This window comes from Xenopus laevis, chromosome 6S, assembly GCF_017654675.1.
Source record: "Xenopus laevis strain J_2021 chromosome 6S, Xenopus_laevis_v10.1, whole genome shotgun sequence".
NCBI lineage: Eukaryota > Metazoa > Chordata > Amphibia > Anura > Pipidae > Xenopus > Xenopus laevis.
The window spans coordinates 17,074,200-17,101,472 of NC_054382.1; the positions used below are offsets into that span (position 1 = coordinate 17,074,200).

The following is a 27,273-nucleotide window of genomic DNA, read 5'->3' on the forward strand; positions in this document are numbered from 1 at the left end:
ATATCTGCTCATCTAGAGAGCGATCAACGAAATCATTCCATGCTAAGCCATATTGGGATATATAAGGTATTCAACCTCCAATGTTTGGATGATGTAGTGGAAAAGCAGTGTAAGTCAACCAGATAGACCAGGGATTCCCAACCTTTTGAACCATGAGCAACATTCAGAAGAAAAGGAGTTGGGGAGCAACACTAGCATAAAAATGTTCTTGGGTGCCAAATAAGTGCTGTGATTGGCCATTTGGTAGCCCCTATGTGGATTGTCAACCTACATTGAGGCTCTGTTAGGCAGTACACAACCAAAACTTGCCTCCAAGCCAGGAAGAAGACCACATGCTGGTGGAATATAAAAAGCCTTTAGTAATTATAAAACATGCCTTTCTTACCATGGATAATCTCCCAGGAGAAAATTAAAGAAGGCAAAAATGCAGTATGAAGCGAGGGAATGATCTCTGCCCGCGACATGATATACCCTTATTAAATGAAAGCAATTGAATATAATGCCAAAGCAGGTTGCGTGCTTCAATGATTCTTCTCTTTGGAATTTTCGTAGGACACAGAATACAGAACTCAATACAAAAAATAAGATCAGGACTTGGTAAATATTTAGAACAAGGCCTGCGACAGAAGCATGTGACTGGGCACAACAAGAACACAAAATGGGTTTGGCCACAAACCACAGCTCTTCCTTTAAATAGCCTGGGATAAAGATACTTGAGATATTTTGGCAACAAGTGCATAGAAGTTACACTTACACAAAATAAAAACACGCCAACCTGCATTTCAAAAACAAACAGCAATCCTTGTCACAGGGAAGGTGAAATTCATGGCCAGGACTAAAGATGCATCATATCCTAATACCCACCAGATCTAGATCAGACCCAGATTAAGATGGGGAATTAGGTTTGTACCCCATAATTGGCTTATATATCTCATATCGTATGTCCTATTGTAGGACCATTCACTATATTAAGGAGGATCATCCTGACCCACTATAAGCAGCATGGGCACATTTACTTGGGTCCCTAACCATAGACGAAAACCTCTTTCTGGTGGCCTTTTAGGATTTATTTTTTTTTGCAAACGACAAATACAAATATAAAGCAAAAATTCCAAAAAATAAATAAATCTTTGGGATCGAATCACCAAAAAAATGTATAAGGAGTCCAGTTGCACAGACCTTAAATCTCCAGTCTAAAAAAAAAAGGTTTTGAAGAATATCAACTTGCTTATACAGGCTGCCACAAACCAGACTAACAGAAGTGGCACAGCCTTACGCGTTTTCTGTTTAATTGTCCCTTTTGGCATGAAAAGCATAAGCTGTTTTTTGTATAATGCTTTTTCTTTAGCACTTTATTAATTGCAACACTACTCTGTTGGTCCAGTTTGTGCCAGCCTGTACAATCAAGATGATAATGATCAAAACCTTCTCCACCTGCACACACGGTAAGTTGTTGGGTTACCTTGGAAGGAGATATGGGGTCTGTGTTCTGCAGAACAGCATTAAGAATCCACATTATTTTCTATGAGATATTTAGAATGTGTGAATGGAACCAAATGCTAGCCCTAATAGGAGAGAAAAGTGCACTTTTGGTCATCAACAGAAGAGGGAGGCAGTCAGTCACTGTGAGACTTGGGTTGCCTCAGAGGGTTTGTAGAGGATCTACAAACTCACTGGTACCTCTATCAGCTAAAGTAATTAAATAAAATTAAGCTTTGCAGCTTACAGTATTTCATTTAGAGGTCGACTTTGGTCCAATTCCAAAGTCCATTTGATAATTAGGAAATCTATTTTATAGCCCAAAGCCATAACTGTTAATTACCTGAGTAAGCACTGATCCTGGGAAAATATACCAGTTATCTGTAGGACAGAAACACTAAGAATGGACAGGCAGGTGAGAAATTACTGTATTACGTGGGAGGGTTATACATTGAATACACTTATACTATTGGACTAACAGCTCTCCCTCAAGTTAGATCAGTATATTATAGGCAATGTACATTTTCCACATAATCAAACACAGGAAGCAATGGAGGTAAATATTCAGGTGTAGTGCATCACCACAGCTCTGGTTCCCATGCCCCATGGCATATGGGTTTCCAAGATAAGAGCCTTCAGAATATAAAGAGGAACCTAGACCTAAAATATATGAAACTTTTTGCAAGGAAAGCAAAGTTGCACCTGTGTTACAGATGTTATTTCAGGTTTCAAGACAGGCTGGACAGCTACACAGAAAAATATTCCCTGTTGTGCAACAACTTTTCCATCCACAAGCTGTATAGGCCTAAAGCACCTGTAGGTCAAATGGAATGAATAGCATAGCAAGTTGTTATATGCACAGTTAGCAGAATCCACTACAACATTGTTCCATTTACATATGTTCTGTTTTATCGCTTGGCACAAGTCCCCTGGGAGATTCTTATAATGTTCATCTCCTTCACTGCAGTTCTATGGTTTGCCAAGAAATTGAGAAAATGGCACCTACAGTGACTCGCCAGATAGAGAAGTTCCCTTAGTCTAATGAAAATTTCACTACACTGGCATAGCGCATTCTTGCCTATGCCAAATGATTATCCAGAGCTGATGGTTTTCTCTTTTACAATTTAGTCTACTCAAATAACTAAACTATAACTTCCGCCCGCTCACCCCACTGATGTAGTCCTGAGAAGTAGTTGCCAAAATCCAAATTTATTCCGGTGGAACTTGAGGAGGGAAGCAAGTTTGAAGGCAAGTGTTGGAGCAATATGGTCACACTGAAAGTCTCCGGTTTCTACTGGACAGCTTGCCCAATTAATAGCTGGACATATTCCAAATGGATGATATCACCCCCTAAATATGACTCAGTGTAGCAAAGCACAACACAAACAAAAGGAGATGGAAGAGCAAACTGGAAGTAGAGAAAGAGGCCAAGAGAAAAACTGAAGATGTAGAAAGTAGGAAGATAAAGAGAGAAAATGATAAGCAAGGTCTGGGACAGGTAAAATAAAGGAACAAGGAGAATGTACAAGTGAGAATAAACTGAGCGGCTGGAAGATACACAGGGTGGAAGGTTCAAAGATAGGGGAGACATAGGCAAAGAAAAAAACAACCCATGCTCTGATGACTAATCCATTTCTAGCTAAATCTGCAGCCTACTCCTCTATGTGTGGGACCACAGCCACAGGGATTTCCAGTCAATAGTTTTAGGATATCAAATAGGCAAGGTATAACTTAAATCTGTGCAGTTATAGGGGATATATAACTAAAATACCCAAAGCAAGAAAGATTCGTTTTTAGCAACTGGTTAACTGGAAAAGCCTCAATTGTCTTAAAGATATTTCTAAAAGCAGTTGCAGTTGAAAAAGCAATTTTTAATGCTGCCTTGGTGTTACCTTTTCTAAATTATGAATCACTGAAGGAATCCCCTCTCAGATGTGGGAATACCCGTACTTTCACTGGGCAAATAGAACTAGGGGTGACCTTTGTCGTGTGCAAAATCAACAACAAGGCAGTAAAATAAAATTATAAAAAGTTCAGAGGCATTTGTCGACTAGAAGTACTATAGCCTATAAATGGAGTGAGGCAGCAAAGTGAGTCAAGTGGCAACAAGTCACTCTGTGTCACTAGTTTGATTATATTATGAGGACTGCATTGGTTCATTGATTTGGTCCTCAATCCTCCTGCATTTCTGGCCTTACTAGGGCCCATGATCGGATCAGTCCACTAAAGGTGGGTTTATCGGTGCAAGATCCACATCCTTGCCAAATAAGCAGATATACCACGTATGGGCCATCTTTAGTTGTCTACTGTGGTTACCAGTGCCCCCAGTATGTTTTTGAACCAATATAGAATAGCCTTGGAAATCTTTATGATTTTACACACTAATATGCAAGGGGAGCAACTGGAGAGTTCAGTAACCAGGAGTCATTTAAATACAGGCACTATCGTGCTATTATTCCCAGCCATGCAACCAGGATTTGGATGAATCTTAAGTTTTTCAGGATTCATATTTGGTTGAATCATATTTGGCCAGATGGAACTCAAATACCTAAAGCAATTTGACGTTTCAGTTCTGGACAACTAAACATAACTTTTTGTTAAACAATTGATGTATTTATTCTTATTTATACCAGATTTGAAGTTTGGGGTTTGGATACAGTTCAGTATTTAGCAGTTTATTTTGCAGAGGATTCAAGTATTCAGCTAAATTTAAAAAATAATGGGTTTGGCGCATCCCTAACTATCCTGCACTATTAGTCCTGCTAATTCTGGTACCTGTACGGTCAAGTGTAAACCTGGCGTATTACGGAGTTTCTCACACTTCATTCCTACAAAAATTTGTTCTGTGGGTTGTTTTCTCCTTTGAGCCCTTCAATCTCAAAAAGTTCCCTTTCAGATAAGAAAATACACACTGTGCAATTAGCACCTAGCAAGGGCCAAGTTCTTAGCATGTACTCAGGGCACACACCAGTTCATGCCAGTTTCCTATCCACTAGACCGACATAGCCAGTAAACAACATTCTGATGGCAATATCATGACCTTTGGATTTACTGTGAAGAAAAGCCAAAGCAAAAATAAACGAAACAAAAACAAGTGAAGATTACCACCAGTCCCAGTATTCTCCAGGCTCAGTTATCTAGAAAGGAGTTAGTAGTGTAAACAGTTCCTTATAATAAGAGAGCCCATAATAAACATTAACATTGTGCTGCTAGCTTGACTGAATGAACAATTTAGCCGCTGAGATGGGTCACTGACACACAAAGCTTACAACCTCATTTCCAAAGTCTGAAAAAGTCTGAGGTAAAGGGCAAGGCAAGTACAATTTTATGGGGAATTGCAACCATCTTCAAGGATTTGTCAGGGATCCCTTGCAAATGTCCAGAACCATTTGCAAACACATCATAGAAATCTGATTATAGTGGGTAAATACAAGGAATCTTTGGAAAATCCATGAAGAGGTTAGAGGGGGACTCAGAGGAAACCTACCCTATGCTGTGTTGGCCAAGCAGGGCCAGAACTAGGGGTAGGCAGAAGAGGTGCTTGCCTAGAGATGGACACGCACCGGTGATATGGTACAAAACAGATTTTTGTAAAATATTGGGTGTGGGAGATGAACTGACCAATATCGGCAGAAGGTTTGGTTATCGGTTGGCTTTTCGATTGACCCAGGCGGAGAAATGTGATTGGGTGCCTTTGCAAGCAAGATCTTTGTAACTGTAACGTCTATGGCCACTGTAAGGAGCGCCGTTCGTACCTTTTGTAACCGTGAGGTGGCCGGCCGGTTTGCCTAGTGCACCCAGGAGAACTAAACCCTAAAAATGCCATATTTTATATACTGAACTTATTGTACGAGGCTACAGGGGGTCACCATCTTGGAATGTGACACTCACATGCTCAGTGGGCTCTGAGCAGCTGTTGAGAAGCTAAGCTTAGGGCTCGTCACTAATTATCCAGCAGAAAATGAGGTTGGTCTGTAATATAAGCTGATGCTACAGGGCTGATTATTAAATTCTGATGCTAATTGCACTGGTTTCTGTGCTGCCATGCAGTAATTATCTGTATTAATTACTAACCAACCTTATATTGTGACATTTCTATTCTATGTGAATATGAATGGAGAGGTCATTGCTCAGAATTAAAGGGCTCTGTTCAAGGCCACAGCCAGGAAACAATTAAGGAATTCTCAAGCTTATAGAGCATGACGGTAACACAGCGAGACGACAGAGCAGGCAAAGCAGCATATCAATCTGACAGACAGTGGTAAAATTGGTCACTAGCGGCCAGGAGCTGTACCGACCCTTGCTCAATGAGTAATGACATCACTTGCGACATTCAAAGCTCTTTTTCAGAAACCATAAATCGCCCCTGTGTACAGACTGAGGGGTCAATGAAAGGCCCACCGGTATTTTACCTGCCTGGCCTGTAAAAATAATGGTTGATCCCAATGTTATGAATAGGGAAAAATTATAAATATATAGGAAGGCCGGTATTTTTTTCCAGAAAAGGTGGCAACCCTACCCACCATTGGACTCTGCTGCTGGCAGGTACAGGGTAAGGTGCTGTTAGTAATACACTAAGCTTGTGTCCTTATAATAACCAGGCAAAGTCAAGATAATCTCATTATCAGATTTCTCTAATCTGCTGTCCAGGAGCATTCAATTAAAATAAATAAACACACACACTCAAAATAAAGATTTGACATTTTATTCTCCTAATGATTACGATAGGGAGTGGCAGCCTGCGAACCTCCAGATGTTGTAGAACTACAATTTCCAGCACTACCATAGAGCATTTTTTCTAACATTCCTTCCAGATTGACTTCGCCTATCAGCGGGATGCAGGATTTGTAATTCTACAGCAATAAAAAACAATTAGAGTGCAAGCTCCTGTAATCAAGCTACATGCCCCTGCTTTACTTGCCTGAAGTTGCTGCAGGTTTTGTTCAAAGCTGCCGATATGCTAAATGGAATAGAAAACCACACTAACCTGGATCCTCATGACAGATAACACTCTCAGCATAGCTGGAGATCCAGCTGTTTCGGAACATTGCTTTCCCCCCTGAAACCTGAGGGTGCCACGATGAGGCCAGCACCCTAATCCCCGGGCCGTTCCAGCAATCTCAGCGAGACAGAGCGAGAGAGCTTTCCCAGCACTGCACTGAGGCTGTCAGCCGAGAGACGCTGAGTACAGCGAATGCATAGTAATGGGCTGGGAAGTGGACGAATCCAAGCCAGTAATCAGATTACAAACAGAAATTAGGCACTGAATTGCAGATTGGGTCACACAGACTGGGAGATCTGTAAAAGTGGAGCACTGGATAAATTGAAACATATGTCTTTAGAGAAATCATCGTGCGAGAAACAACTGGCCGAAGCAGAAGCAAGGCTGAAGGCGGAAAATGAATAAAAAAGCAGTGTCTCTAAAAGAAAAGGAGTGTTCCCTTTCACCCCCTCCTTCCAACAATCGGGATAGTGCAAAGAGTTGCAGGAACGCACCTACGATGTGCAGCCGAGGGATATGGCTTCAACCAAACCAAATACGCTTACGAATCATCACCATCAATTATTACATAACATTAAGACAAAATACAAGATTAATACAAAATCAGGTGTTGGCTTTACATCTCCAACAACCCCCTACTAATCTGGGGAGTTAAAAGATGACTAAACCCTAAAAATTAACGCATCTAAAAATGCCATATTTTATATACTGAACTTATTGCACCGGCCTAAAGTTTCAGCTTGTCAATAGCAGCAATGATCCAGGACTTCAAACTTGTCACAGGGGGTCACCATCTTGGAAAGTGTCTGACACTCACATGCTCAGTGGGCTCTGAGCAGCTGTTGAGAAGCTAAGCTTAGGGGTCGTCACTAATTATTCAGCAGAAAATGAGGTTGGCCTGTAATATAAGCTGATGCTACAGGGCTGATTATTAGATTCTGATGCTAATTGCACTGGTTTCTGTGCTGTCATGTAGTAATTATCTGTATTAATTACTAATCAGCCTTATATTGTGACATTTCTATTCTATGTGTACTGTATATTGTGAGTGGGTCCCTAAACTCAGTAAGTGACAGCAGCACAGAGCATGTGCAGTGAATCAGCAGAAAAGAAGATGGGGGAGCTACTGGGGCATCTTTGGAGACACAGATCTTTACTGCTAAAGGGCTGTGGTTGCCTTGGGCTGGAACAGAAACCCAAAACATAATGTACAACATTTCTTGCTACTTCTTTAGTTAAGCTTTAGTTCTTTAATATCCAACCTGCTCCAGTTTAGAGAACAGTTTAGTGTTGCAATATCATCTGCTTACAACTGGGCACCTATAAAGAATACATTCTGCATGGCTGACTAGTAGTACCTTCCGTTGCATTCTGATTGCACTGTACGGGTGCCTATTCCACCTTGGGTGGGTTCACCTGAACCAAGTATAGAACCAAGTTCAGCACCAAGTTCAGCAGTGTACCATGGGTGCTGTAAAGGATATCTAAGCATAATAAAGTAGAAGAAGGGTACAAAGAAGACACTTTATGGTCTGGGCTTCTGTATCAGCTCAGGACCACCACAGCCTTTTAGCAGTGAAAATCTGTGCCTCTAAATTGATTGTTTTTTTCTCTGTAATAATAAAACCGTTCCTTGAACTTGATCCAAATAAAGATAAAGAGGAGCAAAGCCAGCCAACTGGTTTTATTTAATGTTTACATGATTTTTTAGTAGACTTTAGGTATGAAGATCCAAATTACAGAAATCCGTTATTTGCACAACCCCAGGTCCAGAGCATTCTGGATAACAGGTCCCATGCCTGTATTTCAGCCCTGTAACAGGCATCATCGTGAAACATACTTCCCATTCTATGACACGTGCAGTCAGCCGACGCATTTCATGCCTTCTTCTGGCACTTCAGCAGAGGTCAGGTGACTGCACATGTCATAGAATGGGAAGTATGTTTCATGATGATGCCTGTTCATTGTTTTAGAGATAGCCTGAAATAAAGCTTTTTAAATATTATCAACTGTTTGCAGAACCCTCTTCGGCTTCTTGAATATAAAAGTGAACCTAAATTGGCTTACTGACAAACACAAACGGAAACCATTAGCAATAATCTATACATGCAGTTCCTCTTAGGGACATGGCAGCCAGCACAGAAACATTCATAACCTAATGGAATAGATAGATAGATTTTACGGCCTATGCCAGGGCAGGGTTAAATTCAAAAGAAAACCATGTACATATATGACACAAATCTAGAGTATTTTAGCAAGGAGATACCAGCAATATTTGGTATTGTCATTTCTCTGCTGGTGACAAAACATTAACTGATTATACATGTGTCCTGGAGGCTTTTCTTTGGAAATAATGTTTTGGGAATAATAATGTTTATTTTAATAAACTGAGTGTAAGTAGTAGTATTATGCAGCAACAAGAGAGGACACTAGTTCAGTTGTGATTCAGAGAAGGGGAACGTGGGAGGCATGGTTCCAAGACGATAATATTTCTGGGCAGAGAGAAAGAAAGGAAAGGGCCAGATTGGAGATCCAACAAGTCAACAAGGCAGTGTCAGGGGCTATAGAAAATAATGTATTATAAGATAAAGACAACACTTTATGGAGCCAATTCCAGAAGGCTAGCAAGAGAAACATGCTTTCCAACAGGCTCTATAAACGTAATGAGTGATGCAACCAAGTCCCATCAGAAACAGGTCATCAGTTCTGATTAGAAAATTAAGTGATGTGAAATTAATGTGGCTAATAATAGGCTTCTGGGTATTGAACAGGAAAATGAGGATTTAATGAACTCGTCAGGGGATTTGCTATAAAAAAAAAAAAAAAAAAAAGAGGGGGGCATGGCCTATATTAAAAAGAGAAAAAATGGTATTCAGATGTCAATGAGCTGCTAACACAGTCAACAGATCAGAGAGGTATGTCAGAGAGGTTAGCGGGCAACTCCCTGCAATCCACTGGCAACCAAAAGCAGTTGTGGGTATTGGGAGTTGTATTTTACAAAAGGGAGAAAAAGTTGCTACAGGTGTATAACAGACGAAGTCGAATTAGCAGTCTGGGTGAACCAGACACAGACCCTCAGCTCGATGAAAGGTAAACAATTATTTATGTACACAGACAGCAGTGGTCTGCCTGGCACTTTAGAAATCCGGGGACACAGATATAAAGCAAAAGCAATTTTTTATTAAAATGTAAACATCTCCATAGGCCCTACGCATTTCATGCCCATTAAGCAATCATTTCAGTCTGTATATATCACAGTTACCACCATGTGTGGGCAGTCGTTGCATGTCCACCATTAAACTACAATATCTTGACAAATGGATGTATAAAAGGCAGAGAACCCAGGTTAAAGCGCAATTCCACTTATTTATTTAAGATCATGCCATTTGTGGACTGCTTCATCTGTGAACCAAAAAAAAGCCCTGGGCAAGGAGACCAACCTCTAGTGTGTCCTTAACCTTCTCTCAATTCTACATTACATTAATCAAGGTGCAAAATGTATAAAATACATGACCCTCGCCCCTTTCTGATGTTTTCACAAGTTAAAGGCACATAAACCAATAAACCTCTTATTGTAAAGAAGTTTTGCCAGACTCTCAAAACGATTAAGTGCTTAAAAGGGAAAATATACCCTTTATTTATAAGTAGGGATTACCACCCTTCTGTAGCTAGACAATCTTGCTACTCTTGAACATACTAGCAGTTTCATCCTACTTTGTAGGACCAACTAAGTGAGATGGACCTGAAACTTGCTCCAACTTTCACTGATTTCTGACAAGCTGGACCAATCACATGCCATTTGAAGTGCACTAAAATGGGTCACTTTGCAAAAACATTTAGAATTTTCACATGCCTGGCTACATGTGTTTGGTAGCCACACATGGAGCCGTTGCAAATGCATCACAAAGTACAACAACCACAAACCAGTGAGATGCAGGGAATTCTGATTGAAAATGTGGAGGTCCTTCTCATCTCTAGGCATGCCTTAAATACAGATGGAGGCATGAAGTGCTGTGGTTCCCTTTTAGTATGTCATAGACTGGCAAAATCTAAGCAACTTTTCAACTGGTATTCTTTATTAATTTTTTTAAAGTTTTTTTTAATTATTTGCCCCTTTTCTTCTGACTCTCTCCAGCTTTCAAATGGCGATCATTGACCCCATCTAAAAAAAACGAATGCTCTGTAATAATATAAAATTACCTTTTCACGTGGGAATTGGCTCTGTGTAGTGGCACATCTACAAACAGTCTTACAATGAGATCTGATATAGGTTGGGAAGGGGAGGCCTTAATGAGCAACATCATAATGGTATGTAGACATGGTCTTATGCCCCCAAAGTCCTTTAAAATGAAGGTAGGACAAATGTTCTCAGTGAAATAGCATTGATTAACATTAATATCACATATTTTGTGCCGGTGTTCTCCAGATGCTAACAATGTGTGAGCAGACCTTGAAAATGCCACTAGGCAAGGATAAATTTAGGATAGTTATAAATATCTACATATTTTCATTTTTAACATTTGAATAAACATTTACACAAACTCCCCTTGTCATCCGTGAAACCATGCTATCTTCCCATTTTTCATGTTGTTTACAGAATAAATGCGTGTCGAAACAAACATTATGTGCTTCATAAAAGTATCTTCAGGCAACCAAATGCTGACCCTTTACAATTCTGGGAATTATTAAAATAAATGATGGCTTGGGGATGTTGGGGGAACACTGATCCACCCATTCATTGGTCGCATTTAACCCAGCACAGGGTGAATACAATCTTCAAAGGGTTCTACACACTCTGTCGGATTGAGATCTGGGACCGAACATTGTAGGACAGCCTTCGTCTTTGGTTTGGGATCAGTGTTCTTCCAAAAGTGTCCTGCTAAAAGGTGAAGTTTCTTCCAAACTTCATTTTTATTTTTAGCAGTCTGAAGCAGGTTCCTTTGCAGTATTTTTTTTTTTATATTTTGCACCATCCATTCTTCCTTTGAATTAAACAAGAACCCAGTCCTATCAAATGAAAACAAGCCCCAGACCATGATGTTACCACCACTGTACTTCACTGGAGGTATGGCTCAACCATATTATAACCTCAATTCATCATGGTCCCGAAAATATAATAGGCCAGTTGCTATTAACAAAAGGACAGATCATCATGATTCAATAGCTCCTCTTCTTGTTGGACTCTGTGGATATGGTACATTGATGGCCATTGGCTTTGCACACCACAGAATTGGCTTGGCAGATTTGTCACATGTAGAACTCATTGCCCAAAAAATCTCAATGTGGCATTCTGCCACAGTCTTTACATTGGCACTCACCATACAGTTTCTGCATATTGTCTGCCAATCCAACTACATGAGTGACATTGAGGTTTTGCCCAAAAAGAAAATATTTAAAAAGGCTTTTTAATAGGCGACAGAGGATGCTGGGAACTGTAGTTGCACTAGTGTGTGATGAAAAGGTGCTGGAATCTTCCAGCACTGAACCGTATTTGCCCCCTTATGTGACATGGTCTTCACCCTCTGCTTGTTTATTATTGGAATCTTTTTATCGTTACAAAATTGTAAAACTAGCAAGTGTTTAGACACTAAAGGCCAATTAATTCCCATCAGACGGTTCGTATTAGACAACTTAATCATGGCTTATAAACACAGTTTAATGAATCTGTATACAATAAATAAACAAATATTCTCCATGTCAGCGATCTGAAATCTCTGGTACCGGGCCAGGAATACCCATTACACTGTCGGTGTACAGAAAATTTCACCGACTCTGCAATAAGGAAATTGTCTATTTGTGCTTTAAGCAGCAACTCTCACTGCTGGGTAATGAGGTTTAGGTTGTTTGTCAATAGAACAGATGCTGCTCCCTGGTATACATTCAAATCCTAAAACAGCCCAGGTCATGTTATTATTTTACCTCTTAGGTGGCAGCATCACCCTCCCTGTATTTCCAAGGGCCCCTTCTTCTATATGGTCGTCTACTTCTAAATTATTCCTCTAATACCAGCTGATATTAACATTGATATTAACATTAAAAAAGGAAATATCTTAAATGTTCAACATTTAATTTTATTATTAATTTATTCATATGTTATTTTCATTGAAATTTTAAATAGAAGTAGAAATCTGTTATTCGGCATGTTACATTTTAAGCGACATTCTGGTCCCTGCAAATTGTCTCATACTCAAATGTAATCCCAAAGGAGCAACCGACCCCCCCCCCCCGGACTATTTAACTTGTATATGTATATGGAAGTATACAGGGATTCTGTCATGATTTTTATAATGTCATTTTTTTTCTAAATTACACAGTTTATACTGCAAATAATTTACTCTACAATATAAAATTTAATTCCTGAACCAGCAGGTATATTTATTTTAGTTGTAATATTGGTGTGTAGGTGCATCTCAGGTCATTTTGCCTGGTCATGTGCTTTCAGAAAGAGCCAGCACTTTAGGATGGAACTGCTTTTTGGCAGGCTGTTGTTTCTCCTACTCAATGTAACAATGTGTTGCAGTGGGACCTGGATTTTACTATTGAGTGTCGTTCTTAGATCTACCAGGCAGCTGTTATCTTGTGTTAAGGAGCTGCTATCTGGTTACCTTTCAATTGTTCTGTTAGGCTGCTGAGGGGGAAAGGGAGGGGGTGATATAACTCCAACTTGCAGTACAGCAGTAAAGAGTGACTGAAGTTTATCAGAGCAGAAGTCACATGACTGGGGCAGCTAGGAAACTGACTATATGTCTAGCCCCATGTCAGATTTCAAAATTAAATATGAAAAAATCAGTTTGCTCCTTTGAGAAATCGATTTCAGTGCAGAATACTGCTGGAGCAGCACTATTAACTGATGCATTTTTTTTAAAAAAAACAAAACAAAACATTGTTTCCCATGACCGTATCCCTTTAAATTGGTGGGCAGGTGACGTTGTATTGTGTTTTTTCATATCCAAACAACTGACCATAACATCAAAATGCCAGGCTGATATTGAGGTAATGGCAGTACTTGTAGAGCAGTGGTTCAGACCCTTAGTCTAGGTCCAGGAGACTGCTGATCTCGGCCTGTGGAGAAACGCCTGGCCAGCTCCCTGCTGCTACTCTGTTCTTGATCTGCCTGCACACGGACGAATGGTCTCTGCTAGGATGCAGGCAGATGCAGCTCAGAAGACAAAGGGAGCAGCAGGGCTGCAGATTGTCAGCATGGTCTCGGCCTAGCCTTAGCAGCTACCATTAACATATATCAGTATCAAAACAAATAGGGGTTCCTTGCCATAGTCTGAGAGCAGCCATTCTTGCTTTCCATGCTAGCTCAACTCAAAATTGCCAGGCAAAATAGTTCAATGTAAAATTGCCAGTTCCCAATCATATCAGTCATCTTAATCAGTAACCATTGACGTCCAGGCCTAGACAGAGGTCCTGGTGATACAATGCTGTTATAAAGAAGAAAGGGCCATACAATGTTATTACTTTTTCAAGGCGAAGTACCTTATTACTAGAATCTCGGTAATATCTGTCTGTAATCAAATAACCATTAAAAGGTGAAAGTGAAAGTTTTGAGTTATATAGCTCTGTTTATAGGATGAAGGTTATACCTACCTAGTACAAGCACAGCAGTAATAGTATGAGACAACAATTTAGATATTTCAGTGCAAGAAGGAATACCAATGATAGTATGGCCAGGTGTAATGAGTCACAAGAAATATTTCCAAAAATGTTAAATAACTTGGGAGAGGCTTGTTATTGGTCACCTAATGAGCCATAATTCTAGTTAATAGCTGTAATATGTCATATCCATGGCCAACATATTTGGCAAGCTGGACTGCCAGGTCACATGGTGGCTGGAGTTTAGTGAAATAGGTCCTTTGGGGGCACTGTGTTAGTCAATCTGCTGATCTTTAAAGCTAAATACATGCAGCCCACCCTCCTTAGTCTCCATAATCCTTTCTCAGTATCTGGCTGCTCGGACACTCCTTAGTAGGCTATAAAAGTTCTCTGGCTTAACGGACTCGGAACACACCTTTAGCAGATCCCAAGGTACATTGATTCACAAACATAGATCAACTGTCAGGGTATAAGTCAAGGAACAGCAACTTGACTTTGTGTGTTAGAGGGCAGCTCCTTAAAATGCTGTTTTAAGGTCCCATATCTCCAAACATCAACAACTAAGACACATAGGTGTCCCCAGGCACCTCAGAAATATATCTGCCGATGTAATATAATCGCAAGGAATAATGCCCCCTTTTTTTTAAGGTAATTTACCCTGGATATCAGATTAGTGGATGACCTTTTGGCCAATCATAAGCCAAGGCTACAGTAACCTCAAGATGTAGTTAGTTTATAGATATGTGATAAGGATATATCTATTTCCATATATTCTGCAAGAGGGGGTATATTATCAATATATATTCAAATTTTGCACAGGTCGACTCCATCTTTACATCCCTGATAGCCACCATCCTCGTTAGTACAAATTGCTAATGCGGCAAGTACACAGAACTATACGCATTGTGCTTCCAAATGGATCTGTTTAAGTGCCCAGCAACGATTCCCCAGCTGAGATTGTTTGTGAGCATTCCATGGCGATTGTTTCATGCGTTACATTGAAATTTCATGCGGACTCCCAGATGCAAATCTTTGTGCTGTAACTGGAAAATAAATTTTGGGTTTTATTGTCAGCTGAGACAATCCATTGATATTTCCTGCAAAGCTCTACTCTCTAAATCAGAAGGGAACCTTAACCCAGCACCATTACCCACAATGCCCTAACCGGTTGTCACCTCTGCCTGGTTCCCGGTCCATGACAATTGCATGCAAACTGATATTTCTTAATGGCATAAGACACATAGAATTTTGTACATTATTTAAATCAAAGTAAATTGTGATCATTGATGGTTGGGCCTTTAAAATAACCTATAGCTTCTGTATATATTTAAAAAAAATAGGCCAATGCACAGATGAGCCGAGGGCTAATACAGTTGTTTGGTGAAATCCAAGCGTAATGTTATGTATGACAAGAGTGCTCATGTATGTCCATGAGGGCTGTATGTAACGGACAACACCATGGTGTAACTGCACTGCTAACATCACAAGTTCAGCATGCCTGTGCCTGTTCTCAAATCTTTTGCTTGATACAATATAATCTAAACCAAAATACAGTGTTTAAGTCCATGTCAATGAACATACTGTCGAGTGAGTCAGAAGAGATTCCCACCTTCCTGGGGAATGTACTGTCACCCCATGTAAAGCTTGGCCATAGACGCAAAGATCTCATTGTACGAATCGAGGATTCGTACGATTTTCTGAACGTGTGGAGGGTCCCGACATTTTTCGTCTGGCGGAGATCTGTCGTTTGGTCGATCGGATCAGGTTAGAAAATTCCTGCCGGCTGCTGGTAATATCTCTGCATGTATTGCCGATCTTACGATTTTCAGTGGGAGACTGTCACTAGCTTTGTCTATCGTACGATTGCTGTCAGGGCCAGAACATCGGCTGATCTGTTCTTTAACTACTTATTTGTTCGGAATGGTAAGACTTTCATCTGAATGGTTAGTGGCAGGTCGGGAGATAGGAAAGTCTGATCGTACATTGATTCGTACGATCAGATCTTTGCGTCCTTGGCCAGCTTAAGTCATTTATACCACTTTCATTTATAAACATTCTTCTCTAGCTGAATTAATTAATAAGAAGCCATTAATTCACTGGTGTGGTAGAAAATATCAACATTACTCAGCCCTAGGTTCAGGTTGGGTGCTCAAGCTCACAGGCTGTGCAGACAGGTAACATTAGCATCTCTGGCATAAACATCTTTTTTTTAGAAAATCATTTTTGCAATTACTTTAAAAGCTAACTTGGGGCCAGAAATGAAAAGCTTTTCCTTCCCCCATCTCTGTGTGCAGAACGTTCAACCGACATTCTCCTTTTCCTTGTTAGAAATCATTTATGTCATTCTTAAACACACTTTAAAAATGCCCGACATGGTAATGAGGTCAACCTTCACAAAGCAAACCTTCAGCCTTCTCATATCCATACATGAATTATGACCGGGTGTTGGAGTAACATTCACAACTTCAGAGAATTAATAAAGTTGTTTGAAGATATGCGAAACGATTGTGGAGGATAAATAAGTGACGAGCAGGAGGGGACGTCATCGCTCTGAGAGGAAGCCAGTTTGGCGAAACACGTCAGCGAGAACACAGTCGCTCTGAATTTGCGGAAGCGTGTCACCGATATGAGCATTGGACTAAGGGACGCTGAGGAACCGAAAGCGCAATACGGAATGCACAGGACACTCTGTAATGCGGTTTGACAATGGATGTTTGTGAGTGTGATTTTAATTATTTATTAAACTTGTGAAAAACGCTTCGCACGTTTCTCTCTCCACATTAAGCGGATAAAGAAGAAGCCTCAGAACAGGAAGAAATAGATTTTAACCAACGCCTTCCTTGTCTCACGTCTAGTGAGCATAATATACCACTGGGGGCACTAGGACTCTAGAGGTCGATTGCTATACCACCACCTCCCTAGTTACGCACTCACACTGTGGGAATCACTGCACACAGCACCCTATGCTCATAGAGCTAATGTGATTGGTGGGGATTTTATAATTTCACAGTTTTAAAAGTGTGTTATATTCAATCACGGATTGTTTTGTTAACTTTTTACGGAGAAAGTAAAAAGTGAGAAAGAAGTGGTGAACAAATGCACTGTTGTTATAAAGTATCACTGAGGGTGAGATCCGAATTTTATTTTATAAATACTACACTCTATAAAACTTTCTGTTATCTCCCCCTCGATAAACTTTGGTTTTTGAGGGATACAGCAATTCATATCTGAAGAGTGTTTTATAACGTGCGGAGGAGAGCCCGATTGCTGGAATTTGGGAACACCATAGCTCCGGGATTCAAACTTTTATTTTTGGATAGTTTTACTTTAGTCCCGTTTAAGATTAGTAAGTGGTTAATAATGGAGGCTTACTCATGTATCCTCTTAAAGGGAAATTGGCATCATATCATTTCCCTCAACTTAACCGGTTGTTCATTGTCAGTTATTAGATGTTGGGAGCATAGTGGTCTCATCTGGCCGTACAGCTAGAACGTCGGCCATTTTACATTTCAGTATGGTATACTTGTTATCCTGACCTGACTTTGCTATTGTTCTTGGAATGCAATCGGGATTGGTGCTTAAAAGACCTACACAGGTACTGAGATTTTTATTCACTTTGAATGAGCTTTGACATATAAAATAGCTTAGCACAACCAAATTGCACCAAAGACACAGCCTGAAATGGAGAATCCTGGTCAAATGAGGAAAAACAGACTATTCTCTAGGTGTAAGGACAGACACTTGTAGAGCTGGAATACAATCAAAAATGCAAGCAACCCTGTCCAATCAATATATTAAACTTGTTCATGGCTCATGTTTATCAGTTTCAGTTCCCGATAAGGTTTATTGCTATTCTCACCTTGGGAACTCTATATGCAACAAAATTTGTCGGTATGACTAAAAATTATACATTCTGATAGGAAACATTTATTTATGGTCAGCTATCCCAGAACTATAACGAAGTCTTGATCATGTTTTCATTTTGGAACCTTGTATTGAGCTAATGGACATCCCAACTAAATCAGGATCAATAAGGAGATTCTTATGGAAGTACCCGGCACACATAAGTAGCACTGAAAGGGTATTACTGAAAACCCAGGGTTGCAGGATTTCAAAGCATTTCCAAGATCTCCATCTAGGTTGGGCATCAATTTAGCACCTGCAAAACTCTTTCTACATATGCTTTTCCTTTGCCAACACAAGTATGAAAGCCGGTTCAACTCTCAGTTGTGGGTTTACTTAGCAAGGTGATGAAAATAACATTCTGTAGCTTTAAAAATCTGACAGTGATAGACATTTAAAGAGCTTGCAAACACTTCTGCTTGGACTATAAAAGCTCCAAAAGAGAAGGGATCAAATCATGGCATCTGGAAAAATTACAAGTAAGCAAGAAAAGTCATAAGAATTGTGCTATGGGTGGGAGATTCTGGAAAAGGTTTTCTTGCAAAAACATAAACCTCTTCCAGCATTCATTCAATTAGATTATAATTGCTTACACTTTGTTTTGTGTAGGATCTCTGAAAGCAATTAACAGAATGCTCTGTTATAAAGATAGCCAGAATCTCAGCCATAAATCAAAACAGAACTGCTGCTTTGTGTGAGAAAGGAAGAAGGCATAAGTTAGTTATAGTCCCGCTGTTCTTGTATAGTTTATTGCAGGGGTCCCCAACCTTTTTTTACTCGTGAGCCACATTTAAATGTAAAAAAGAGTTGGAGAGAAACATGCATGAAAATGTCTATGGGGATGTCAAATAAGGGCTGTGATTGGCTGTTTGGTAGCCCCTATATGGAATGGTAGCCTACAGGAGGCTCTGTTTGGCAGTACATTTGGTTTTTATACAACCAAAACTTGCCTCCAAGCCAGGAATTCAAAAATAAGCTCCTGCTTTGAGGTCACTGGGAGCAACATCCAAGGGGTTGGAGAGCAACATGTTGCTCACGAGCTACTGGTTGGGGACCACTGGTTTAGTGTAACCAAATTATGATGCAACCATTGCAAGTAACACTACTGCTGCTATTCATGGCCATATTTCTACATAGGCACCAAAGGGCCCACACCTGGTTTGCAGATGAGTGGGTGGCTGAGGTCCAGTGCCTGGCACAGCACCATAGCTAAATACAGTCCTGTTGAAAAAATTATTGATTCTATTGTATAACCTACATATAGGGTAGACTTCGGAGCGTTTCCATCGCTATGCAAAAATAATCCGACATTTGTATTTCTTACCTCATTTTTCGTCCAGCGCGTAGGATCTGCCGGAAGCGAAGTCGCCCATGTAGTTCTACCCTTATACAGTGCCGTACGAAACTACAGACATTTTGAGAACCATCAAGCATGAAGGCTAGCAAATATGCACTTTAGGCCACAAGTAAGCACCTTCAACAGCCCAGAGCTGCCTATATGAATTAGGGAGATGGCTGACCAGATATAGAAACTCAAAGAGCAACTAAAGACATGAATCTTCAGTTTTCGTAGGTCTGCTGTACAACAGGGCTGGTACAAGAGATCCTAAGAATAAGTAACATCATTATTACCACAATCCTTGTAGCTGCCAATACACAGATATGGACTCTCTAATTCTCGGTCTACTAGAATGTTTTTCCAATACATGGTTCAATGCCGAGATCCAAAATTTGACCTGGACCCCACTTAGCTCACAACAAGGATATAAACATTAGAAAACATTGGTGTATCAGTCATTAAACCATAGTTCGAATCTCACTTTGACATTCAAGATTGGTTTCCAAGAGTAACCAGAAGAGCAATCAGGTTTTCTGCCCGAAAGAGCCTTTAGGGGGGCTCCCCAGCCCTAGAGTTTGGGAACTTCTATCCTAAAATAATGCATAGTACAGTATGCAAACTTGTGAAAAAACACAGCAAGGGTCAATTATGAATGAATTCAACTACTGGAAGGTCTTGGCTTCAGGACTAGATGCTGTGTATATACTTGGTGTTTTTCACTTAATAAAACTGCTTATAACCCAGTACTTTCTCATATTATGAGCCAGAAGCGCGTAATATTTAGCTTTTTTTCTGCAGCTAAAGAAGGTATATTGATTATTCTGCTAGAAGGAAGGGCATTGAATTGTGGGTACTCTCTACCGTGAAGGTGCACCAGCTTGACATACACTGAACAATTGATTTACATTATTGAAAGTGTTTTGCACATACAGAGACCATGCATTAATAATGACTACACCATAACACAAAAAGTGCGACTGAGCAAAAATATTATCAATCGAACAATATAAATCACAGATCAACAGAAATGGGAGAGGATCGCTAAATATAAAAGTGCTATGTCTGGAGAGATGATTAAGTAAAAGCAGCTGTCAAAAGCTTAAACAGAAAAGCAAATCTTTATCTATATCTCCATAGCGAATCTATATAAGCAAAAGCCAGAGCACACTGGTGTTGCCAGATGAATTGTTTCTGTAAGATTAAAATTGCACACAAATCATCCCACATTTTCGCACACAAATCAATTGCAACTGATTGTACGGCTTCTTGGTTAGCGCAATAGGCTGTTATTTTCAGGCCTTGGATTTGACCCAATCGAAATGCAGAAATCAGATATCTGACATGCCAATACGCAAGTTACTGTCAATGGGCTTCATTACAGTGTTTAAAAAGCGAGTTCCCACTCAGCAACATAACTGAAGCCTCAAGAGCCCCATGATGCATAATTTGTACCTTGTCTGCCTTCTCCTTACCTAAAACAATGGCTATACTGCAATGTGGTATCCCCAACAGTCCTAATGGGGACTATGGGCTGTAGTGTGCTATGATTTTGATATATATATATATATATATATATATATATACTAGGGTGCACATTCACTTTATAGAGTTTGCTACTACTTTAGTCACACACTGAAATGAAAAATGAGGCTTCATGTGTGACAAAAGCATTGTCACGAATGTAAAATGTTCAAAACATCTACTATAGTCCAACACTTTGGTATACAAATTGTTTGGTGACTTATTCATATGGGTAACCATTAGATTAGGTAATATGTTTTGACAATGGGTGAAACTCTCTAATGCACATATCTATGCAGGAAAGAGTGTTGTGTTTAATGGTAACTACTCTCATAACTACCATAAAGGGCACTCCCCCCCCCCCCACAAGCACATAATATAACAACTGTGTAAGATCTAATAAAAGTTGTCCAAAAGTAGCATTTTGTAACAATAGGCAACACATTCTTGGTTTTTCTAAATAAAAACCTGATATAAGGAAAGCATTGTACAGTACTATTAATCCAAATCAGTTCGAAGTTGGATTGTCGCCCTTTGTAGAAAAAAAAATATATAGAAAATCCTATTTATGCGGTATTTCCTTCTCATTATCGAGAAGAACAATTGGAAGTTGAGAAGTAGCCAGTCTACAGGTTGGGTTGGTATAATACTATTCAGGTGACATTCATAGTTGGAAAGATATAACATTCAAAAAGACTGATTTAACACAAAATACTGTGGAAGTTTTTGATACAGAAAATGTCAGAGCCTTAAATGGCAAGTATAATTCTGCAGAGAACATAGATAAATTACTATTTTCACTGCTATTAACAAAATACACAGTGCCATCTTTGCTTGCACCTAGAGAAACAGGGACATGCACAAGGTCACAAGGAGTTGATACTGGGATTTTAAACTACCGTCTCCATTTTGGAGAGCCTGTATCAGATTGAAAGTAATCAAACTCTAAGCCAACTCCAGCACAGAGATGTATCTCAAATATACGGCTGCCAGTAAATAAGCAAAGCCAAGGGGTACATTGATGCTTCCTGGTTGCCTCTGAGAATCAAAGGTTGGAAACATTCAAGTCTATGCACCTTTGACCTTAACAAGTTCCAAAACACCTTCCACCAAGCCTTTTACTCTATCAGGTTTCCCTTTATGAATCATTGGCAAAATAATTAAAAATCCTTTCATATAAAAACAGTTGGATAAAGTTTCAGCTGATGTTGATCTCGCAAAATTAAATTAGGAGGGAAACAAAAGTGAAAAAATGAGAACAACCCAGAGTCAAGGAAAAGTAAATGAGCAGGAATATACTCTATAAAGAGGGGCTGAGCACATTGATAAAACGATGTAGATCTATCCCTATTCTTCAGGACAGAAAGGGAACCTTGAACACTGTGATGCATGTGGACAGTAAAGCTTTGGGTATAGTTCATCGGCATTATCATTATGATCCACAATTATTACCAAAGATATTGTTTTACAATACTATGAAATGTGAACCCCCAAAACAAATATAAACAATAGGACATTTGGATAGCTAGTTGGTGTTGCACCTGGAGCTATGACTTGGTTAAAACCTAAATATACTGATAAACTCTATGTAGCACCACCTTTTGTCCAAGTGAGTATACTGGGAGATGTAGTTCCAGAACATGTGGACTAGTTATCAAATATTCCAGCAGTCACAGGTTCTGGAAGCAAAACTGCAGATACCGGTTTCAGATCCCTGCTGTAGAGCAGTCAGGCGGTGAAGTTTGTTTTACAGGATGATCTCGAGAGAGACAAAGGGCACAGCTTAGCTCGAGACCACAGAGAAACTCTCTGCTAAGTAAAAGAACTTTATCCACCCAGATGAAAAAACTAAAAAGTAAGGCCTGGAATCATCATTAAACACTGCATGTCACAAATGCCTAAAATATGCCCTAAAAAAAATCCTAATCAAGATGAGAGCTCTGAAATTCCTCTCTTGTGAACTCTGTTTTCACCCTTTGGATAAATATACCTCCCAAATGCTGTCTTCACATAGAAGCACAGATGTTATCTGGCAGTATGTCAGGGGTCTTCACCCAACACCTGCTATGTTGGTGACACTTTAGTTTTGACTTTTCCTATGAATCGCAGACAAAGCCTTTGGCATATTTACAGGCCGTAATTTAAGAAACATTTATGTTATAACCCCATTGTTGAAACTTAGATCTCTCTTATGTACTTCACAGAACAGGGATGTCTAGAGGAAGGCCCAGTTGGGGCCTTCAAAATGGTCTTAGGACTCCATTTTTTAACCCCTTTGAAATTTGTCAGTATATAAGCCACCCCACAGTAAATGCCACACTGGATCACTCACCCATAATGTGGACAGAGCACAATCACAGAAAACTCTTTTGCTTGTCTCCAGAATGTCAAGGTTTTTACATTAAAGAAAACCCGTTTGAAGTCTACAGAAAAAAGTGGAATTCAATTTTAGAAAGTTATAACTTCAAACTGAACCTGGCCCATTGTGAGAAACGTTATGCTTATGGCGGAGGCAACTGTAATCCAAATCCATGAAGATCTATATTTATGGACATAACCGACTAAGTGTCATAATAACAGCAACTCTACGTTCCATAAACATATATTCTGCCCTCACGTTTTGTATTTGAGCAAAGAAACTCAAGGTTTCAAACCAGCAAGAGTGCCATTGTGTGGTTTATAAAATAAAATGATGATACTTAGGACAGAACTTAGACAAGAAAAGGCCTAGAACAATGCAAAACTGGTGGACCCTTCAATTACAGAAGAAAAACAAGGAATGACAAATAGGTTGTCCTACAGCAGCTGCTAAACTACAAGTCCCAGAATACCGTGATACCCCTTGTATGAAACAAGTGCAAATAACCTCTTCTATGATATGTCCCCCAAATAGTTTTGTATTAGATACAACTACTGCAAAGGTCTACATTATATGCGGATTGCAAAATAGGTGAGAAGTTATAATCAAATAAAAGTTTTCTTACGCCAAGACTGAAGATATTTTAACAAACAGAAGCCAGAACATCAAGTGAGAACAGTATGGTAAAAACTGGAAAGGTTACAAAAGAAGAAAACGATAAATCATAAGTTTCCCATAACACAAATCAATCACATATGACATTGAAAAGAACTAAAATACTTACTTGGAATCCAAGCCAACACTCTCTTAAGCAGGATAAACAGGTGTCTTTACAACCTCATAAATGTGTTAAATATTAAGAGAAAACCAGAAAAGACAGGGGGGGGGGGGATTTCAACAGAAAAAAAAAAAAGAACCAAAAAATAAAAATCAATTCCAGGTGCAAAAAAAAAAAAAAAAAAAAAAAACAGTGCAGACTATTAACACAGGGCCATTTTCAGCAGCTGCCAAATAGATTATTAGACAAGCAATATCAGTCGGGAGCTTTCCTAAAACCTACGTACACTGGACATGTGACTAAATGACAACCCAAATATTCCTCTGGAACAGGACACAGATCCTCAGAAGTCTTTAGAAAAAGTAAGCAATGGTACGTCCAACAAGCTAGCCTTCCCTATCTTGCCTCCATCCATGCCTGCTGTTTGACCACATGAAACCAGAAGATTGTTGCTGCTCCGCTCAAAGCCAAATGCAGTGTGCTGGTAACCTTATAAAGGAGCAACCATTTATGGCTTGAACAGACGAGCTCAGGCTGCCGGCTGAACTGCCATAAATAGCTCTGCAAGTGGGCTAGGATCAAGTCAGCTGTTCACTTCTTTACTGCCTGTGGCTACCAGGCCCAGCGTTTAAGTCAATATTTGCTTGGGTCATGGGGTTGATGATGTTGCTATTCTGTAATAAACACAAAGCAGAAATATAAAAACTTGGAAACAAAATATCTATGAAACGGCTATTAAATAGCTAGATTTAAATTTTTTCATAATTTTTATTCCTGAATATAAAAAAATAACATTAACACTCACACATTCGAGAATGTTTCACCAAAGCTATAAAATGACAAAATGCATTGTGGTGTAACTATGCTTGTGTACGGTTGTTGCAACTATGCTTGTCTACTGTTGAAAACAGCGACAAAACCCTAGCAACTGCCACAGAACCCAAGCAACTGCCACAGAACCCAAGCAACTGCCACAGAACCCAAGCAACTGCCACAGAACCCAAGCAACTGCCACAGAACCCAAGCAACTGCCACAAAACCCAAGGAACTGCCACAAAACCCAAGGAACTGACACAAAACCCAAGGAAATGCAAGTCAGTTAATGAACATTGCTGGGATTGCAGCATGATGGACTATTAGCCAGAATTTGTGGGTTTATATATGCTGTAAACAAAACCACATTAACCCCTGTCCAAAAGTGTGGATCCAGAACCCAGTATTATCATTGTCAAGGAAATCTGCCCATACAAAGATTTGATCATTTGGCCTGGTCAACAAGAGAGTAAATATTTACCCAAATGGCCAACCAAGTAAGGACCCAAATCAGGCTCATCTGAACTTTTTTGACTTTAAATTTGCAAACAGATCACACAGGGGTCCATGCTGAGCTAACCCTCGTGGACCACATAAACCTCAACACATCTTTGGCCCCAGGATTTTCTTGTCAATCAAGTCTAATTCAACTCTCCAACATTTGCTTAGGGCTTGCTGATCATTTTGGTGAACAGCCTTTCAGATCAATCAAGAGAGGCTGAATCATTGGCCAATATATCCCTCTGTATGGACAACTTAAGGCTATGGCCACACTGATCTCGACCTGCGTAGAAATGCAGGCTGAGAATCTGCTGCCCAGCTGCTCTTCGTCCACTGTGCTGCCTGCATCCAGAATCATTACCTCCGTTCAGGTGCAGTGGATTTCGGTGCACAATGTAAAATCTTTTGTTTTGGGCGGAAATCTGCAACATCTGTCTGCACCTGAGCAGAGGTAATGATTCTGGGTGCAGGCAGTGCAGCACAAGCAAAGCAGCAGATTCTCAACTTGGGCTAAAATGTAAATCACCTGGGGGCAGGCACACGGAACGATTCATTTTCCAAAGTCGCCCCTAATTGCCTCACGAGGAAACTTCGGGAAATGAAGTGCTCCGCATGCCTGCCCCCAGGTGATTTACATTTTAGCTGGCTGAAGGCAGGGAAAGTTTTAGGGTCTGGCCACATGGGCAGATTCGGGGAGATTAGTCGCCGCAAAGAAGAGGAGATTTGTCGTCTGGCGACTAATCTCCCTGAATCTGCCCATGTGGCCAGACCCCAAAATTTAAGTAACTGTAACATAAGATAATATAAGCAGGTCTCTTGGGGAAACAAATCCTTGCAGCTTAAAGGGTAATTCACCTTCATTAGTAAATTTGTAAACCCTAAAACCCCCAGAAATGTGCTCAAACTTTCCATAACCTGCCAAATTTTGTAAAATAGACATGGTAATTAAGGGATGTGACCACAAAATGGGCGTGGTCAACATTTCTTGCCACACTACTCACGGAAAACCTTTTTGTCACTTTTTCTATTTTCAAAATGTTGGGAGGAGTGGAGTTGGAAATGATCAACAGCAACTCTGGCAGTTAAATAAAACAAATCACAATAATTCTACTGAAATAAGTTGGTTTTACTCAAAACAACATGCTGTATCGAATATATTTCTGTGATTCTGAAGAATAGGGAACTCTTCGAAGTCACATAGACTAAAGACTAAAATAACAATATCTGCCCATCACAAAAAAAGGAACATCATGTAATTATGACCAATAGGGATGCTTATCAGGTGCTAGTGATGGAAAGAAAGAGTAAAAAACAATATGGCAGCTGCCAGTCTGTGTACACTCGTGAAGGAATGTCCTGCATATTCAATATACACAATTTGGGTGTTCATCACATTTATAATCAGGCCAAACTAGACGTTAAAGTGCTTTTATTACTTTTTCCACTGCTGACTCCAAGAACCCTTAAACTCTTAAGATGTTCAGCTTAGTCTCCTCTCTGCCAATTTGAGTCGTTAGGGGTTTATGAGCGTTTGACATCATTGTCTGAGAAGTTGAGGGGTGCTGAGAGACCTGCAGCCACGGTCTTGGCTAGGAACAATATAAAAAGCTTCCAAGCAGGTTTCACAGTACTGCAACATCTTCTATCCTCTCAGCATTTCGGTGATCAATGAGATGAGCACAATAGGTGCTTCTGCCTAGAATCTGACAGTCAGGTCCATTTAAATATCTCAGGACGGGATGCTAAATTTGGTTTGGCTCATGTCACCGTGCAAGTCAGAACTGGAAAGTCACAGCTATTTCCTCCATGCAATGTTCCTAAATCCCCTATTAAATAGATGTCTATCCAACAGCTCCATGTTGTCTGCAGAACAAATTAATGCAAGGAGAGGACAATACCTCTACATAGGGTTTAGCCCCACATTCCCTGAATATATAAACGTTCTGGAAACATTTTTGGAGCCATTATTCTTTTGT

At 39.9% G+C, this 27,273-nt stretch overlaps 1 protein-coding gene across 10 annotated transcripts in view; it reads right to left on the reverse strand.

Moving 5' to 3' along the window:
- Positions 1-24,035, reverse strand: part of LOC108719847 (supervillin) — a 123,641-nt gene extending 99,606 nt beyond the window's left edge. For 2 of the 10 annotated variants that reach the window (XM_041567386.1, XM_041567385.1), the window contains exon 1: positions 6,467-6,643. In XM_041567386.1, the coding sequence (XP_041423320.1) occupies positions 6,467-6,527 (61 nt within the window). In that variant the 5' untranslated portion in view covers positions 6,528-6,643. Of the gene's footprint in view, positions 1-6,466; positions 6,645-23,985 lie in introns of those variants that run through there. The other 8 variants (XM_041567389.1, XM_041567387.1, XM_041567390.1 and 5 more) reach the window with 7 other exon arrangements.
- Between the last annotated feature and the right edge of the window lie 3,238 nt (positions 24,036-27,273).